This window comes from Pleurodeles waltl, chromosome 8 (genome assembly GCF_031143425.1).
Source record: "Pleurodeles waltl isolate 20211129_DDA chromosome 8, aPleWal1.hap1.20221129, whole genome shotgun sequence".
Lineage (NCBI taxonomy): Eukaryota > Metazoa > Chordata > Amphibia > Caudata > Salamandridae > Pleurodeles > Pleurodeles waltl.
Genome location: NC_090447.1, coordinates 1,429,784,422 through 1,429,804,452, shown reverse-complemented (window position 1 = coordinate 1,429,804,452; position 20,031 = coordinate 1,429,784,422). Strand labels below are relative to the sequence as shown.

General features: G+C 45.4%; 1 protein-coding gene across 2 annotated transcripts; it reads right to left on the bottom strand.

Annotated features, from left to right (window-relative positions):
* Window positions 1–468: 468 nt before the first annotated feature.
* ETS2 (ETS proto-oncogene 2, transcription factor) lies at window positions 469–18,517 on the bottom strand. Of its 2 annotated transcripts, none has more exons than XM_069202572.1 (10): window positions 18,282–18,517; window positions 13,591–13,656; window positions 7,777–7,888; window positions 6,565–6,684; window positions 5,950–6,150; window positions 5,005–5,082; window positions 3,922–4,143; window positions 3,563–3,826; window positions 2,967–3,085; window positions 469–1,845 (listed from the first exon to the last, which is right to left on the bottom strand). In XM_069202572.1, the coding sequence occupies exons 2-10, from the start codon at window positions 13,642–13,644 to the stop codon at window positions 1,630–1,632; spliced, it is 1,386 nt and encodes a 461-aa protein (XP_069058673.1). In that variant the 5' UTR covers window positions 13,645–13,656; window positions 18,282–18,517; the 3' UTR covers window positions 469–1,629. The 2 variants fall into 2 exon arrangements, with proteins under 2 accessions (XP_069058673.1, XP_069058672.1); XM_069202571.1 differs by lacking the exon at window positions 18,282–18,517 and adding an exon at window positions 17,024–17,250.
* Between the last annotated feature and the right edge of the window lie 1,514 nt (window positions 18,518–20,031).

The window sequence follows — 20,031 nt, the reverse complement described above, 5'->3', positions numbered from 1 at the left end:
GGTGTTGCTGGGAACCTACAAAATTCCTACCGACTAGGGTGACTTTCCACCCTGGATTTGTCGGGACAGTCCACTTTTTCCACCACCTGTCCTGGCAGATTTTGGCAAATTTGGCTTATATCCCGGTTTTTAGAAAAGGGTGGGGGGGAGGGAGACTGTCAACTGAAAGTGAAAGACACTAAGGGCCTCATTTAAACCCTGGTGGTCTTTGACCACCATGGAAAGAGTGCCGTTAGTCAGGCTGGCGGTATTAAAGCCCGCATTATGACCGTGGCAGTTTCGCCACGGTCATACCGCCAGGCTACCTCCATGGCGGGCCTGGTGGTTGCAATCTGCCAGGGCGCTGCAAGCAGCGTTGCCCTGGGGATTACGAGTCCCCATCCGCCAGCCGTTCCATGGCGGTATGGCAGAATGGGTGACTTAGTTCAAATATCACCATGAAGAATTAGTTTAGACTGAGGACAGATAAAAAATAAAGCTTTTTTCGGTTTATTACATTTACAATATCCAGTGGATTTGGTTTTGCAGTAAAAACAGCTGCTACACATTTTTCCTGATCACGGAACAGGAGTCATAGTTCTCTGCAAAAATAGAAAATTCAATTTTTATCTTGGTGTATTAAGAAGGAAAAAAACAGCGTGGAACATAGCTAACACGGCAGGTTTATGAACGAACTGGAAAAAAAGCCCCAATATTCATCTACATTTCTACAAACATTCCAACAACGTCCAAATCATGAAATAAAAGTGTAACATGGGACACAGACATGATCTCCCCTTGCATATCAATCAGTAAGAACCAATGTTCCGGGCTTCTTTCCTTTGTACTGTAACAATTTACAAATGACTCATGGTGACAGTAGTCAGCCTCGCTTTTTTTTGCAGTCTGAACGTATCTGTACAAGTAAATTCCAACGCACTCTATTTACATTTTCATTCTTCAGCTTGCAACAGTTTTATATTTAACCATAATTACCCTTCAAAGATATTAAATAAGATCGCGATACATATAAATTATATACAAACTTCCTTTGAAATGGTGTGATTGAGGAAAAACGTCTACAAGGAGTAGGACTGGTTTTTACAAAAAACAAAAATGTCCTGTGCTTACACAGCACTCTTTTGTATAAGAGAAAAGATGTTGAAATGAAAATTGTATACAAAAGGCGGTCGGCAGTCCGCTCAGGCACGGTCTGAACACCAGTCCACCTCAGGCCGGAGTCGAGAAGCGCAGCCCTGGCCGGGTTTAGATGAGGCCGATGTGCGCCCCTTCATAGCCTGCAGGACCGAGGCTATATTTTGGACCCAGTCTGAAAAATATTCAGACACGCGATTCAAGTTTCATCTTTGGTTTGAGAAGCAGCCAAATCTCACAGCAGTGGCACTTTTCGAAAAAGGAATGTCCCATCAGTCTGGTGCCACGCTAAGAACCAGGTGGCCCCATGGACTCGGTCCACCGCCCTGAGGCCTCGTCACAGTTAGAGGTGCAGATGAAATTGTGGTGGCTTCTCAGCCTGTATCTCAGACACTGCACGGTTCGGTGCACTCTGCAGGCGTGGCCTCGAGAGGCAAGAATACTCATCACAGATTCCCATATCATTCAAAGTTCCCTCGCAGCAGACCCCGCAGCTCAGTCTTCCGTGTCTGGCTGCACCCCCAGCATGGCGTGGAGCTCCTCCGCCGTGTACCCCAACAGGTTGTGCAGGTCGCACACGAACCGATACACATAGCGCTTCCCGGATGTCTTGTGGATGATGTTCTTATCGTAGTAGTAGCGCAGACCTCGACTCAGCTTCTCGTAGTTCATTTTTGGCTTGTTTTTCCTTCTGCCCCACCTCCGTGCAACCTTTAATTCAAAAGGAAACATCAGGGTTTAGGAAGCGGCCTTTAAAAGCAACAACAAAGTTTACAACAAGACACGTAACGAACTGAATCGAAAAAGACTTGCTCCCAGCCTCGGCCCTACGAGACCATGAACACATTACCGACTTACATCCCTGCCCCTGTGTCATTTAAGAGAAACTAAGGTTCTGGATATCAAAACATAATTCCAAATCAGTTAATGTAAAATCCAACTTAACACGAAACCACTGGAGAAGCAAAACACCCTACGGAAAAATCACGGTATTCATTCGGGACGCGATGGTAATAAATTGACCAGACTTCTTAGAAGCCAACAACCTCCCACATGGAGAACAAGAGGCGTGTGTGGTTCAGAGGGGCCCTTAACTGCGCTGCCACGGGGGGGGGGGAAGGGTTTAATCTTAGGAACGTGGAAGTAGAGCTGGTGAGAGTTGCCCAAATAATAGGGGTACTTCTCTGCAGAGAGCGGAGCACATGCCTTTTGAGAGTAAGGAGGTTGTTCACAGTAAAAAGGAATAGGAGTTGAGAATTCGGACGTCACATTTACGATCCTCCTCCCAGCCTTTCATTCAACAAATATCTATTGTAGATTGGACCGACGTGGGGTCCCGTCCCCCCCCTCTCTCCAACGCGCCAAACACCAGGTTCCTTAACAGGAACTCACGTTCCGCACTTCTGCCCACATCATCCCAGCCAGACCACCCATGTACTTGAATATTAACTTTACTTCTGGCCTACAGAGGACTAAACGCCACCAGTAGCAAAAACCACATGTTACAGTGACGAAAGCAGCTACACAGACAGCCGGCTTCGTAATGTAGGTGCCGACATCACTGTAGATAAACGCTCACAGAACTGAGATGTTAAACTATGTTCTAGTCTAGTGTTGTTCCCAGGACTTAGACGTTGAAGTTGAGGCACTGTCACTAGATAGCCAAAAACTTCAACAAGTTTCACAGCAGCCAAAATAAGTTGTAGCTTCTGCCTTTGGTAGGCACAGAAGAACGTGGACTGTCAGGGGTGCTGACTAGAGCCGCAAGCTGAACCCAAGTTGCCCTGAATATATATCCATGTGATGTTCCAACAACCCTACATTCTACACACCTCATCAGGGTCAGCCAGCTTGAACTCCCATCCATCGCCAGTCCAGCTGATAAACGATTGGCAAGTCTTGTCCGTCAATAACTCCAACAAAAACTGCCATAGCTGAATAGGCCCGCTTCCTACCAAAAACAAAATATAAGAAATTGTGAGACTAATGCATCCATTCACAGACACCATTACACTCACAAAAATCTGAATAGCGATAGGGGTATGCATTTTATTTAGTGATAAGCTTGAAATGTACGCTCTCATGTCACCCACCCTGCCACCCCACACAATGATTCAGAAGTGTACTCTGAACTGCTTACAAATGTATTAAAATGTCAATACTACTACACAATGATAAGACAGATTCCAATCCTGGAACTGCCACTAGCCCCACTTGACAATGTTTTGCGTTAGTGGTAAAACTCAGATTGCATTTCTGAATTCTGACAGCCTCCTCAGTTACGTAACGTTGTGGTGCAGTTTGTGAAAAAAAGCACACCATTCCAAATTATTGGCAACGGTTTAAATCATCATTTCCTAATCAAAGATAGTTTGGAAGATCATCCACACAAAAATTTGCCTTCAGATACAAAACCCACAGTTCTCACCGGTGAATCCCGCAAGAATGGCCGCTGGTATAACAGGTTTCCCTTGCTCCACTGGGTCATTTCGATCCTGAATGTAATCCTTAAAGGACATAGTGGGTTTGTTTAAGCAAAGAGAGTGACTCCAATCTTCTTCAAAGCTCTCATGTGAGGGGACACGTTGCATATCCAACAATGAGGACTGGCTGGCCCAAGAGTGCATGTACGAGTCGGAACTGTCGAAGCTCTCGGCACCACTGTCACAGGATTCACGCTCTCTAGATTTACCTACAACAAATTAAGAATAAAGCCACAGCTTTACTAACAATGGAAAATATTACATTTAGATTAAGATATGCTTGACCAATTTCTCTCCGTCATACCTGTGTTGCGTATCAGCATCTCCAGGTTTCTGGCAAAGTCCTGGTTCATGGAGCAATAGTTCAAGCTGACGGTCTCCAGGCAAGGCTTAGCATAACCCAGGAAGTCTTGCTCTGGGCTGTGGAGCTCTGGAACAGTGGAGGCCTGGCAGGGTTCACCCATGAGGCTCCCCTTTGGATAGTTCGGAACTTGTGCACCGCACTGCGCTGGATCCACACCGAAACCTACAAGGAATGGGAGAAAACGGATTGAGGGGTCCATTTGTGGACATGGCCTTTTCAGTGCGAATTGAAGGAAAGCATTCAGAAGTAATCAGTCTTTGTAGTGTTACCAATGTTATGTTTTTGTCACCTCACAACTTCTGATATTTGCCATAGAGAAGTATACATTTATCAGGGTTGATTTTAAATGAGTTTTAGAATAACCATCACGTGTGAAGATGCCTCTGCATTGTGTGAGGGAAACAGGTGTGACTGTTCTCACAGATTTATACACTGTGAAGTCAGCAGACGATTGTAAGCTAAGGGGAAGGTGAATGGTGGTAAAAGTGAGAAGCTACCGAGCTGTGCACTAATAAAAAAAAAAAAAAAAAAAAAAAAGCACACCAGATACTTGAGAGATGTATAAGGAACAGGAAGGGTTAGGGCCCCAGTCCCAGGAAACAATCTCAACACATAACCCTCAGAAAACGGAGTCACCAGCAAGAGCTCTTCCGTGAATATGTAACCACCAAAGTCCCGAACACTAAAGTATATTAAAGACAACATTTCGCATTCAAGCTGAAGACCAACTATGGGAAGTCCCTTGCAACATTTTTTGTACCACACCACATTCCAATGTCACTGCAGAGGGATTATACGGGGCGATCAGCGAAGAGCATCTCCCCCAACCAAAAACATATTATGAAAAAGACGTAGGAGAGCGGGACACTGCTGGGGTACGCAATTTCCCTTTACGACAAAGCAAATAGTTTAAGCCTATTAACATACACACCATACAAAAAGTAATTGTGGCTCATTTCTGACTGATGAGAATTCCGAGATCAGACACTAACTATTCAAGGGCCATCAAGTGAAAGGACTCACCTAAGGAATGTGAACTGATCCACCGTGGGACAGTGTTCAGCTGTGAGTCTTCCACGTATTCCTCCTTCACGTGATGCTCTACAAAAAGAAGAAAGATGCGGTTACACGTGCCTGGGATTCCATTCATTTGCTCAGTATGTTTTGTTAAACGACTGACTCAAGATTGTGGGAGTATATCCCTGTAGTGTGTTGATTCAACAGTGGACTTACACAAAACTTACATCAGGCACCCACTCCTACTGAAAGTAGCTAAACTGGTTATCTAATTAAAACTCTGACGTTTTATTTAGCACATTGGTATTGTTGGCTTTGTTCCTCCAAAAGAACACAGAGCAGGATCTGAAAAGAGACCCAATACTGGCCGATTTTGTGCATTGAATCTCAGCACATTGAGTGCTAGTCAATGGACCAGATCAAAAAGAACTGTTAAATCACACTCCAGGGATTCAAAAAGCTTTCCCAGATGTCACCTGGAAAGCTGTGCAAGTCAGTTTTCCCAGGTGTAATCCAGAGGAATCATGGAAATGGCTTCTTTTTTGGCAATGGCAAATTGCACTGTACTATGGAAAGTTAGCGCTTTCTGCAAAAACACTCTTCCCCACCCACCCTTCCCTGGAGACGCCCCCTTAGTCAACACTCACAGCGATGCCAGAGGATGTTCAATTCCGCTCACTTGTTCTTAAGTGCTCAAAAATAAGCCCTGGAGTAGCCACGCCCTGCCCTTCCCTGGGATGAGACTCAGCAGGAGTAAGAAAGATTATAATTGGGAGGTCACCTTTTGTAAACACTGGTCACTCTCTTTTAGGGCCCACTAATTACTTTAGTGTAGGACTGTGTGCAGTATGCCAAACACTAAAGACGGTTTTGAAAGCATTACAAGGCAGGTTTCATTAACTAACTTTTTAAACACATTATTAAATAATTACGTTTTCATTCAACGCATACCTTTCATCATCTGATCCAGGTGCTCCCACAGAATGTCGCCCACAAAGTCTGGAGCCAAGTCCAGGAAGCGCTCCTTGCCCAGGTTGCACAGGGCCTGGCCATTCATGAGGAACTTCTGAAAATTCACATTTTCCAAACTGAACTCGTTCACTGCCCACGAAAGCCACTGGTAGACTTGTCCCTCAGTCCAGAACCAAGGACCTGCAAATTAAGAGTGAAAAGTGTGATTTTATAAACTTGGGGATCCCTTTCTTCTTTTACTTTGATGCAAAGTGAAGAGCGTGTTCACTGGAACCATCTAAGAGCACTGTGTTCAGGTAACCGCAGATAGTTTCATCGTAACTTAAGCAACTCAAAATGGGGAGCCCTCATTTACCCCAATGTGAAGCAGAAGGAATTGTGCTCCCTCATAAATACAAATCCTGCTTAATTACAATGCAAGTAGCCGATCTGAGAGCTTAAAATTACCTTCACCTGTGGTTCTTTTTTGCCACACCACACTAAAGTCACAGCGCCTGAAGGTGACTCTATTGAGAATGTACTAGTAAATACACCCAAGCATGAGGCGTGATTGTCGGGCAGCGCGGTGGAGAGTACAAGACGGGGTACACTTACTGCTGGGGATCCCCAGGCGACGCTGCTCCTTGGTGAACCCGTTGAAGGTGGCTTTGAGGGCCTGGCTCATCACGGCCTTGCTGCATGGTGTCAACAGTGGAAGTTCACAGCTGTTCACGTCTGAAACGACAGGCTTATTTCAAAATACAGTTCATCACATAACGGGCAAACCTGATTAATAGAGCACCACAGGAATCATTCTACGATAAGGAAACAGCCGCGCTAAGAGACGGTGGAAAGGTGTGTAGTGCCATCAGCACAGATCGCAGGAACAGATTTAGAAACTGCATTCAGTGTTTGTGCCTGGCAAAGGGTGAGATTATATATATATATATATATATATATATATATATATATATATATATATATACACACACACATACATACACACACAAACTCATGTGCGATGGTGGCATACTGTTGAGGGCAAATTCTGTCTCATATTAAGGTGCTTTACATCCTTTCGTCCTACTTATGAGAAGCTCTCAGAAGGACACTAAATAGAACATTCACATTAAAAAATAATAAGAATAAAAAAAATAAAAAAAAATGAGGGGGCCGTTTAAATGGTTTTCTGGTCGTGTTCCCATCTAGACAGTGCCACACTGACGCGTTATGAAACGTTTATGTCGTGTGTGCATCAGCCACTGAGGGCAATATCAGGCTGGCCAATCCACCCAACAAAAGCGCTGAAAAACTCCGGAAACCCATTAAACAACCTCAAGTAAAAGTGTTGGGACTTTCAGAATAACCAGAAGACTAAAAGGCACACTCAATGAAGCACGTCCAGATAATGGCGCAACCTCACCAAGTAACATGGTCCGCAGCAGCCAAAGCGGATAGAATACAGGGAGGGACAAGCACCAGAGACAAGATGGGGCATGGAAAGCTGGAGTACAAGGAAATGAAACTAAACCAAGCCAATGGTAAGCAATGGGCAGGGCGGCTGCAGGATTAGGGGTCTGCACAGCTGTATCTGTTGGTTCCCCAATGGCCTGTGCTGATAGTTTAATAATTGAAAAGCATCTTTACCTAAGTGGAAGTTGAAAGGCAGTGAAACAAAACAAATACATCAGATCTGAATACCAGTTAGGAAAAACTCCTAGCTATAGGGATGCTGTGGATGGGGAAAACTCCTCAGACCTTTATGTTTCAGTATCTTAAACACAGATGGCTTCCCACCAATAATAAACCCCATATCTGGATATTTACCGGGCGATATTGAATCCAAGCCTGTTGGCACGGCTTGTTCTTCGTCGAACGAGGAATATAATCCATTGAATAAAGACGTCTGGTTACTGAAGGTATCAAAGGCAAGCTGTCGCTGAAAAAGGACCAAAATCAAAGTTAATGCGGCCTTCGCCGCATGTTTAAGAGGTAAAGGTTGTTCTGTACATCAAACATTTATAAACATTTTACAGTCAGAATGAGCATGTAAGTTTGTAACACTTTAATGTTGATGCACACAAGGGCTTCCAAATTCCTAAACAACAGCCACAACCGAATGACAACTGCTGCCTGGGGTCTGCAAGGCTCCTACAAACATTGAAAAGAAATTACTATCATTGGAACTAGAACTACAACTAAGCTGTGGTTCTTAAGGCGGAAAATGCTGGAGACCAAATTACAACAACGCCCATGTTTGTGCTTTCATAACAGAAGCACCACGTTTTGGAGCCTATCAGTGCACAGCCAGTGACTAAAAATAAGATCTGCTCGTCTTTTTGTGCTTGGTAGCAAGTGCCCTTATTACCCAGTGTATGATTGTGTTACGTACTGCAGATCTAGCGCTAAGACACGGAGGAGACATGTACATTAGGTGGCCAATGTAGTGGGAGCAAGCACAGACAACAGCTTCTGAAAAGATAAATTGTATACGGATTTGAGTTTCTTTCCACAGATTTTCATTGCGCTCATTAACCGGTGCAACTGATCTGCTTGCAGATTGTGAAACAGCCCCTTATGTATTCCAAGCGAGGGTGAAGATCACACCAAACCATCCCATAGGAGAAAGGCGACTCCAAAAATACTCCTATGACAGTCACTCGGTTGCAAGTCTGTTGTGGCCTCTTTCTATCTTATGCATTCTCCCTACTACCTTAATGTTCCCTGCTACTCAGCCAGTGAGGGAGGTCATAGTATGGTTGGAATGTTGACAGTGTTTGTGCTTGGATGAGTGGAGAGTTGGAGTGAGAAGGGCTGAGCTGCAGGATGCTGCTCCTGGTGGGGCTTTATCTGTAACCTTCAACTAAGTTAATAAACCTACTTCTTTTATAATCTACGAGCATCCATCATTGATTACAACAAAGTCGTCCAGGTAAATTAAGGAAACTAGTTGAGGTGAAGGTTTCCAAAGTGTTTCCACAAATCTGGACTACGGCCAGCAAGTTTACCACCCCATTCCTTGAAATCATTTCACAGCAGTCACTGCTATGGAAACTGACGCTACAAGAATGTCATAAGGCTTCCTTTATGACCTAGAATAGAGCAAGAAACATCAGCGAAGACTCTGGAGCCGGAATCACAGATCCCGTGTCTCCGCGATAGAGGGAGGCATCTAGAAGCAGGCTGCAGATCAGCGTCCTGCCAACGTCTATTGAGCGAGTAACCCTAGTGATGTTACAGGTACCTCCCCAGGACAAAGGCACCGACTGTAAAGAAAGTGTGAGGGTGGTGCGGGGAGGGGGATGGACCCACATCTGTAGGAAAATAAAGTTATCGATGACCATAAACACAAAGAATGTCTTATGCACAAGAGGTCTTCAGACCCCACATGCCACCAGCTGAAGAGGCTAATATCTTTCAACGTTTGGCGTAATCAGGTCATTATCCAGTCCACAGAAGTACAAGTAAGTTGCTTCTCCTGATTATATACACAACTTTGATTTTGGTAAAATGTACATTTGTAACATGGCAGAGAGTGTATCAAGGAGCACACAACAGCAAACAGGTGACAACGGCCCATTATGTACACATACTGTGGGCTGTTCGAATATATTTGCATCTTTACATGTTTTTATATACAGAGTCATCACATGGGAGAAATACAGGTTTCAGTTCGTCAGTATCGCCTGTGGTTCAGTCACTAATTACGAGCACTGGGGCTGTACACGTGATGGGCGAATGAGTCTCACGTTCAGATATAATTATAGTCCAGCGAGGTGCTCACATGGACGTGTGTCAACAAGGAACGCGTTCCTAAAACAGCCCTGGACTTCAGGCCGCCAACATCTCAGTACTGTCACCAACTGCACAAAGATCACGTTCGGCTTGTAAAGAATGCACTCAAGTTATAGAAACCTGGCTGGATTCAACAGAATGAGCCCATGCTCGGAGGAGCTCACCTGTTCAGGCAAGGGTCCAATAATGCATTATTTCTAATCCTGGTTAGTACAGGGCATTCAGTGCCATCACATGCTGGGCCAACTGCGCCGTCTATTGTCAACATTAACATGGATGCCAGCTCAATAAATGAAGCCTAAAGCCAACCCTCGTTATGCTTAGTGCGGAACCCAATATGTGGTTTAGCACCAAGCCCGAAAAAACTGTAAAGAGGTGGTCCAATAACTGTCTCTAGGGTACAGACTAACATGCTCCCAACATGCTCTTCACTGTGTTACGACCAAGAGCGTGGGCGTAATCTGTGTATTAAACGGCCTCCTGCAAAAACACAAGCTTAACTTCGTGATTCCGGTGGTTCTTGTGCGCCCAAAACCTGAGAAATTGCCTAGTCGGTAAGAACAATGAGCTACTCTTAGGACAGTCTCTTGGCACTGAAATATAGTTTTATTTTTACACAGCGCCACGTATTGCAACATACTCTTCCCCAATAACACGATCCATGCAGGCCAAGCATGCCCCAGCTCTCCCTTCTAGAAAACAATTCCTAGGACCATCTGTGAGCAGCGAGTACCATGGAAGTACAGCCGCCTGTCGTAAAGCAGCAATACCAAATTTTTAAAACTGTTCTGTTACCATGTGATGTGACCCATTTCAGGTAGCATTATTGACTTAACAGCTTTACAAAGTTCAGAACACATAACCAGGGGTTATAAATATTCAAATACAATTGATTACGCACTTCAGAGTGCGCCAAGAGTAGAACAGACACTTGCTATATATATATATATATATATATAGCTGGACAGGAGCAGGGGTGTCCAATGCCAATGGATGCTTCATACAATTATACTATTTAGTAGGCAAGGGTGCCGGGAGAAGGAATAATTGTGACAACAACTGGTACCCAATTTATTTAAACTCGGTCTTTCATTTCTCTTCAACTGATGGTATGACTTCACCCGGTCGGGATTGGAACTTGTAACTTGCATACGGCAAAGTAAGCAATTTAACTCACTGCCTATCTTGATGGCTGGTGGTTTCATCTGGTGAGGATGATGACATTGTTCAACAAGTAAAAGAGAGGTGAGGTTTCAAGAGAAGGCGCCCATGGGCGCAGCACAAGGACAGAAACCGCCTGCTTGTCCAAGATGTGACAGCAAACAGAGTAAGGAAATACTGAAGCTTATGGGAAATGTTGCAAACCCAAGAACTGGCACAACGTTGATTGTCTGGTCATCCTAGGCGCAGAGTTCTTCAAACTGGGGGGCGGGCCCCACTAGGGGGCCCTCAAGTGATCCCAGGGGGGGGCACCAGAGTCTGGCTAAAAGAAGCATTATACAGAGAACAGGCCTTTGTTTGAAGCAGAAGCATGTTATTGCATTTTTTTTTTTTTTTTAAAGGTAACCGTACTTAAATGCAATCTTTAAACAGGTCTAGACATATTTAAACATTGCCATCTTTTTAAAATAATTGTTAAAAATTTTGTAGGGGGGCCCAATGATTTTTATTTTTCAACTGGGGGGCGTGGCATTAAAAGGTTTGGAGACCCCCTGTCCTAGGGTGACTGTCAGACACATTTAACGACAAGCACCTGGGTTCTAAAAGGAGTGCCAAGAACACACGACGCACCAGGCACTGGAACAACCAAAAGTGAAACGGTCAGACCTTCGGGATCAAAAGCATCGTCCATTGGGTACTCTGGCCACAAGAAACCATTGGCATTTCTGTGAGACCCAAGGAAGGCCCAATTGAAAAACTAACCTACAAGTTTCACCCAAACAGCACGATCCTAGCCAACTAAGCGGTAAACTGGTAGATGAGGGCAAAAGCAGTGGGGGGGGGCACTCTATAAGCAATGACAACTTCCATGAGTGACAACTAAGCTAGTCTTTCTTAGGAGTGGGGCATGTGAAGGAGAAGAAAGCCCGGAAACTAAAAACACCACCTGTCTGCAGCCCAACGAGCTGAAAGAACACCCACTGCCTGGACTCCACTTGAAACTCCTTAGCCAATTCTTAGCCGCACTGTTATGATTCACGCGGTAAGTACAGGGCAGTGCTGAGCACTTAAAAATCGGGCCACGTGTGTTACCGCCAACAACGTCTGAGTCAGTGGAAGGCTTAATGTATACAAAACAGGGTGTTGCGGCAGACGGTGTAAACAGGGAAGATACCAGCTAGAAACAATCGCAGACTGGGGACTAGCCACACGGCATCCGCATGTAGATCAAGAGCGCAGAAAACGGGTCAAAATAGGCCCATGACCCCGGCTCTCAAGCAGAGCATCGAATGTCAGGCAATATAGGGGCAGGACAATTCACATCCCCACGTCTGCCGAGCAAAGGCAGCAAAACCACACTGATGGGTGAAAGCGCCAGCCCGCCGCCGGCAGCCACACAGTATCGCACGACGAGGATCGGGTCAAACCTTATAGGATTTCACTGCTGAGAAAGGATCCGGATTCATAGCAGCCAGGTTCATTTCACGACCGCCCTTTCATAAAACATGCCCGAGAGAGTGCGTGTCACATCTGAACCCGCGCTAATTTTCAAAGCGTTTGGTGTGCAAGTTGAAATACACCACCCCCTTTACAAACATGGCCGCCTAATCCCTTGAACTTTAGAAACTGCGGGGGATCCACCAAGTGATCAGTGCATTCACACTTGGGCCCAATTCGAGCTTTATGTTAAACTGCAAATAAATAAACATGACACCAAACATTAGGTGTCACCATTGGTATGAGGTACTGATGGCTTTCCAATGGCACAGCAACTTATCAAGGAGTAAAGAATTTTTGAGTGTGGGGTTGGTTGGGAGGGGGGCAGGAGTTACAGACCAAGCCTCTAGGTTCACTGCTTATCTAGGGACTTTGTCATCTGATAAACCTTGTGATAACCTAAACAAGATTAGATTTGCAGTGTGCTACACAGGAAAATGAATCCATTCAAACAAATGTCTTCAAGGAGAGGCGACTCCCAACTTGCACATACACCATATACTTGCATGGGATTAGGGGACAAAACAGGGTATAAACCTATTCTTTTTATGCACCAACCCCCATTGTGCAGTGTACCGACCACGTACCAATGCTGCAATTTTCCAGACTTTTTTTTTTTTTTAAAGGGCTGTCCTAAGCATGGCACACAGTCTGAGGCCGTAATGTTTAAATGATGTGTACACTTAGAATCAAATGTTCAAGCTGCACGCCCCGGATATGGAGTACTAGGGATATAAAATATTGTTTCTTTCACACAAAGTAACTGGAGTAAATACATGACTAATTGCAATAACCAAAAATACCCACTAGATGAACACATTAACTGTGGGCTGTGGAGTAGCACACCACTTGCCGTAAAGTGTTTAAACGCCTCGTCATGGCTAGTTATATATAAATACAATTAAGACTAGGTGTGTGCTTTACAACATAAAACTACACATGGATGCACTGAAATCAACCATGCCAGACAAGTTTCTGGGAACACACAAACTATTACACTTAGAGGCCACAAAAGGCATTAAAACCCCAGCAGACATCAAGCAAAGAAACCTTCTGGAATGGATATGGTTAAGAAATATAGGCATGTGAGTGGAAAAAAAAAAAAAATCTTTACGGTGGACGGCCCCTTCAAAACACATTTGAGGTCTAAGGGTTACAAATGTTTCCAGATCATGTTCGCCACCTCACCTTGAGAGCGCCTTTGTACCCATTGTACACGGGTGCCACTTGGTCCAAGTCCATCCCAAGTCCGATCTAGAAAGATGACAAAAATACATGGTTAGAAGGGTTCAGCTATTCATGTCACAATGGAATTTGATGTGTTGTAATTGTGTGTCAAGCGTTAAGTGCAGTAAGAACTACCCCCCTTTTTTTTAATGAGGAAGATGCTAGGTTTGAACCCCAACCACACACAAATATGCAAGCGCAGAGGCCATTTTGTGTAGATTCATATGAAGACTAACTTTGGCAACAATAACCCACTTAAGAGATTCACAAACACGTTCAAAAAAAAATAATTAAAAAAAAAATTGGTGTATGGGGTTTGATACTGGTCCAAGGAAGCCAAGAGAGACGTGTTTCTATGTACGGTGGCAACTATAAGCATGCAAGTTGTAAAGTCCAGTTGTGACGTAAGTTACAAATCTGTAATCTACCGCGCACGTTGTGGGTGTGCACCTCCTAACACTGCACCTAGTGTCGGGCTGTGCGTTGAAGGGCCGTGCATGTACAAAAACTTGTCGCACCAGATCTGGTTTCGTACCTGCTCTTGACAATTGCTTCCATTCCTAATCTTGGGTCTGTTCCTCCCGACCATTTGTGCCTCACAATGCCCCGACGAGATGAGCTGCGTTCACCCACCACACTTCAGGGGACCCTTTCCTTCAGCTCTATGGGAGTGCATGGCCTTCCTGGTTCTCCACCCCCTCGCCCCCCTAGCATGTTCCCTACTTCGAACCGTTTTTCGTGAGTGGGTCAGCTCGCTTCCTTTTTGTGATGCCACGCATTTTCTTTTTTACTGTAACTTTGATGTTCTTAATTGATATGAATGCCAAAATAACCACCAGACACTGATTAAGCACGGCACACACATGCACAAGTATGAATTAGGAAACGTGTGTGCCCGAGAACATTTTGACACTTAACTGCAAAAGCTTGAAAACATGACTACTACGAGTTCTTTTATGGGTACGTTTTACTCCCACAGATGTATTTGCTTTGTGAAAGGCTGGTTCCTGAACAGAAATCACATCACAGTAGCAAGGATTTCCCAAAGATAAAACCACCATGTAAATGTGATGCTTTAGACAAGGCGGTGGACCCCCGCCCAGTATTTTCTTGTAAAGGGCCAGGTTACAAATCGAGAGGCGCCTGGAAATACTACACCACATGTTGCAGCCTGTGACCAGAGGGTCAGCCATATACTGGTGATATCCATACGTACCAATCCCACGCCGGTAAACAACGAAACGATTTCAAAGAGCAAGCAAGAGAAAATGTGTGCGTGTGTTCGGGGGGGAGGGGGGGGGGGGGGTTAATGGGCACCCGGTGGCCTCTTTGGTCACACATGGAGTTTGTTCCGCTGTTTCATCTAGCATTGTAAATGCACTAAGTAATCACACTGAAGGAACGGTTAATATGAAGTACTTCCAGCAAGGTTCTCTTTAAATTCCGACGGCGCAGCCTGAATGTCTGTGCCAAACTCAACAACCCATCCATTTTCAGAAACGGTTAAACAAAAACAAAAACCCGTACGAACCCAGCAAAGCCTTATGAATGTTAGAAAACGGTCTACAAACTACAAAAGCACATAGATAAGCTCAAAAACCGGGGTTACAAAGAATTGTGGAAGAATACAAATGTATCTTCTAACCTAAAGAAATGTTTCAAAAAACTAGTTAAGGTTGCAAACACGAACAGCTTGAAACAACGATTATTAGCGTTTCAAGAAATTGTAGGGACACGTGCAGAAATATGCTAGCAAGCGGTCTTTCAGATACAGTCCATAAAACACGGAATGTGTTGATGATTCTAGTTTACATGAGAATAAAAAGCAGTCAGTAGTGACGTGCCCTTAAAGCACCCCGACTGGAGGTGGTTGGGGGCTTTAAGGAAATCACTCATTCTAGACTTGGGACGGCGGCCAATGTAACCACAAAATGTTTCAAGAGTAGATCAGCAAACTACACATATTCCAAAGCACCCGGGGCCAAACAAACTGGCGTGAACAAGACATCTGCGTCATTTCTGTGACTAGAGACTGTTACACATGGAAGCATGTGATCCAAAGGCTCTGTGGCTGGCTCAAATGTGTGGCTTTACTACATGACCGCACTGTGTTCTCCTTGGCAAATCATTGTAGGCCCATGTGATTCAATTCTTTTTTTTTCTTTTACAAATGCTGTTAACCACTTGAAAGCACGTCATGTTGGCTTCGCTGGTTCTGGGAAACGTAAAAAGAATTGCTGTGCACACAAATTGTAAAGATAACTGAATGGTGTGTACGTTTTAAAAGGTGTAAACTAGTTCATCATGCATTCCGAAGGGAGCTTTTCCTGGAGGTAGTAATGATGAATAAAAATGCCACTGAGGCCTAGGTACGCGGTTGCTTTGGGAAAAGAAAGCTGCGGTCTCGATTAAAAACACCACAGGGTTTAGCCGTAGCGTAAATAAGCCATCTACTGCCGAGAATATGTCACTGCATCTGCCTCAGAGGGGCAATGTTTAGGGCAAAGGAAGCTGAACGTTAGCCAGACTGTGTGGGGGTAAAACAAAGTTAACCGTGCCTGGTAGAACGAACTATCAGTACTGCAGGTCTTAGCACACAAGCCTTTTAGTCTTTAAATTGACAAACGTGCACACGCGTACTGCCATTCATTAAGCTATACCACACCAGAACATCTGAAACACGGCAAAACGGAAAGTAGGTAAAAGGCTTTGACGGGCGTGGTCAAGGGACTGCCAAGTGTGTTTATCCAGGTTGTTAAATAGTTTTCAGTTTGCCAATGTAATTGTGCAGTGTTCCACAGTGACAAAATACATATATTCATCTACATTATAAAGCGCTGCAAACCACTTTGCCGAGGAGTCCGACCGCTTCAAAAAATGACATAGGATAGTATAAGCCAAACGGGGAAAAATGGACACGCCGCATTTTACTTCAAACGGCAATTATGCGAAATAAAGATAGTCGCAAACTGTAACCATGCTTTCATTTACTGACACCACTTAGTTCAACAAAGTAAACAAGCAACTGCATGCAGTCCGCGGTAGATGTATGTGTTCATTCTGGCCACTCCACAAGGGCACGTCCATACTTATTCCGGCTGCTCGCCGCGCCTGGGGTTCCCCTCCCCCAGCGCTGCATCCAAGACTAACAGCCCCTACCCAACCCGTGCATTAGGTTCACGTGGTGTAGATACCCCCAGCCGCGCCATCCCGCCTCGATTCCAAGGTCAGTGGATCTGTTATACTGCACACCACTTACCCCTAGCTGCACAAACCGCACATGGATCTAACTGACTTCCGATGCACGCCTCACCAGCAACCCTTAAGTGACCTTACATTTTAACTATCCCCACAGCTGCACCCCCCCCCCCCCCAATGATGCATTCGTACTCACCTCAAGGGCCCATACATCCAGCCGTACCCTCACAGCGCTGGCACCCCTTCCCAAATATGCATTTATACCATCCCCACAGCTGCACAACCTCTTCATCAGCCCTGTATCCGCCACAGCTGTACTCTGCTGGCACCCCTCCACAGCCCCTGCGGTCACTCCAACCCTCACAGCGCCGACACTGCTCCTCAGACGAGCCCCACACCTGCACTCTGCTGGCACCACTTGTACCGCTCAAAGCTGCAAGCAGCTGTAGCACCCCCTTCCCAGATGTATTCTCACTATCCCATTCCCAGGGCTGTGCAGCCTGCTGGCTCCCCCCCAGGGGCCCCTGCAGTCACGCCTAACCTCACAGCGCTGGCACTGCTCCTCGGACATGAAGTCACATCTTCTCAATGTCCGGCAGGCACTCACAGACCTCGCCTGCCCTCATTCATCAGGGGCTGCAGAAGGACATAGAAGACGTCGGCTCTACCCCGACCGTGCCTCACACCGCCACCAAGATAAAATGTGAAGTGGAGGAAACATACCATTCGAGGGAAAGACCCGGTACCTTAGTACAACCCACACACAACTCTGTACACGGAATTCAGGCAACCACGCTTGGACACCACTCGACCCGCTACCCACTTTGTTGTACACAAAGGTGGTAACTCGCTGTACTTTATAATGCACAGAACCATTCACTCTACATGAAAATAATTTGAAAAGCTGTAACCAACAGATCAAGGCAACACTCAATGAAACAAAGCCCGAAAACTATCACATCCCCCGCGGCTCCCTTACTAACGAACCCGGTTAGAACCACCTGGTGTGCGCTATATGTGCCTTCGCAATCCGCACTCAAGTTACCCTACTGAACCAACCCTCAATGAGTGAGCGCAACTGGTGTCTATATAAAACAGAAATGGTGCGTTTTGCGTTCCCAACTACACTTTCAAAAGGAAAATGAAAAACATACGGAAATCTTAGCGCCACTTAGTTATTGTCCAATCCCCCTCATACCGGAGGAAAGACCGCTCCGCCGACTCCAAGTAACGTATGTGTTCCCTGGCCAGTCTCACGTGTTACCCCAAAACAACGCTTCAGTCCCTCACACAGGTGTGTCCCACGTCATGAAATACACCCTTGGTACCCCAAACATCTGCTGCCACCGCATAATAAATAATTCAGAGCCCCCCCCTCAGTCGGCTGATCTCCCGCGGTCCCTGGTGACCGCCGTGCCCCGAGCCCACCAACAGCCCGGCTGCTCTTCTCGTACCTGCCTTCCGCGACCCAGAGGCGCAGTTCTTCCAAGAATAACAATCCAGTGAGTGCAGGCTCTTCTTTAAGCAAGGACCAGTCCAGAAACAAGTCCGGTTCCGGGTTATGGGGGCGTGGGAGCCTGGGGAGGTTTCCGTGTCACAGGAGCGCTGCTGTCCCCGTTGGCTCTGCTCTACCTTACGCCTTACCGCGCTACGCTGCTCTGTGCTCTCCGGCCTGGGGAGAGCCGTGTGTGGCGAGAAGGGGCGGAACTACGCAAGGCCGCCCCGCGGGTGGAGCATCGTCATTTCCGCTAACCGCTGTCCCTATAAGGTACGGGTGGGCGTGGCCTCGGCCGTGCCCTTTGGTTACTGTGCCTCGTTGCAGGGGGAGGGGCGTCTTCTGACTCGGGCGGGGAGGGGCGGTCCCAGCACGTGGACGCCGTGTATCACCGCTCACCAGGCTGTATACATGGGTGACGTCGCCAGACGTTAAATCGAAAGGTCTCGGGTCTCGCTCCTTCTGACGCCCAGTGAACCTGGAGTGTTTTTTTCCCTGAGTTGCGCCTCAGGGCAGCAGTGGGCGGGGTGGACATTGTCAGGTTAGCATTACTGTTCTAACCTGCCTCCTAGAATATCTAGACCAGTATTCGTGCTGATGTGTAATGAAAATACAAATTAAGCTAAAGTCATTTTTTATTCAAACTGAACGAATTATTGTTTTGTTCTCTAATAACGCGCAACAGGCTATAACTAAGGACCTATGTTTAGGTGGAGCGCACAAGGACTTTGACCTGTTACTGTTTTCTTTTCTCTGGCTGTCAGATTCTTTCTGACCGGTGTGTTTTGGATACCGAAATATACCTTTTGGACTTGTTAAATTGCTGTTTTGTTTGCTTATTGGTCTGTGACTCTTTGTCACAGTTGAAGTTGGTTCACACAGTCAGTGCTGTGATGGGCCGTGGATAGCGATCAAAAGGGTTTGCTGAAATGTCAGCAAGTTTCTTGATCAGTGGGTTTTCTTTTTGATCCAGTCCTTTGTAGAATTTCACGTTGAGCTTGCGGAGATGATCGTCCAACATCTCAACGCCCAAATCTCTGTGGAGGTCTGCTGTTCTGTTAGCGCCCCAGACCTTATTAAGTAAACTTACAAGGGAGACAACAAGTTTTTCCCACCATGAACCCCTTACCAATACAAATCAATAACCGCAACAATCAATAATCAATAAGAATCAGTAATTTCCACACACCATGACCTTGCAGTCATGAATAACCACACCATTATGTAAAAGTTAGAATGTTTATTTCTCTATATCAACAATGCTAATATCACGTAATTTAGTCTCAAAATCAAATTCTAAACATACAGGAACAATACTGTCTGACCAAAGCGGCGAAAGAATCACCCTCTAATCAAAGCTTGAGCTACTACACATCCTAAGGTTGTAGTACAAATTAACAACACAGATAATTGCGCAAACAAAATAACGTACATTTAGATTCAGCAAAGAAAAGACATCAACTGTTATTTACATGTAGCGAATTTCATCAGTGAGAGCCCTAACTAACATCAGATTAGAATAGAATGTTTGGACTTCAGGCAAAAAAAGTTATTCACACAAATTTGGAAAAACATCTAACTATGGATCTATCAAAAGTAGCGGTTGGTCCCTAGACACAAAAATAAATAGACATAACAATCAGTAACATTGTCAGTATACCTGTCATCAATATGATGCATCAAGCTGTGACATTCTTCGTCAATAGGAC

Excerpts from the sequence above, each read along its gene's own strand:
- ETS2 (XM_069202571.1), bottom strand. The coding sequence starts at position 17,119 with ATGAAGAGGTTGTGCAGCTGTGGGGATGGTATAAATGCATATTTGGGA. Across the intron at positions 13,657-17,023 it reads TGGATGTATGGGCCCTTGAG|ATCGGACTTGGGATGGACTT; the intron begins GTGAGTACGAAT and ends TCATCTTTCTAG. Across the intron at positions 6,151-6,564 it reads TCGCCTGGGGATCCCCAGCA|GTCCTTGGTTCTGGACTGAG; the intron begins GTAAGTGTACCC and ends CTTAATTTGCAG.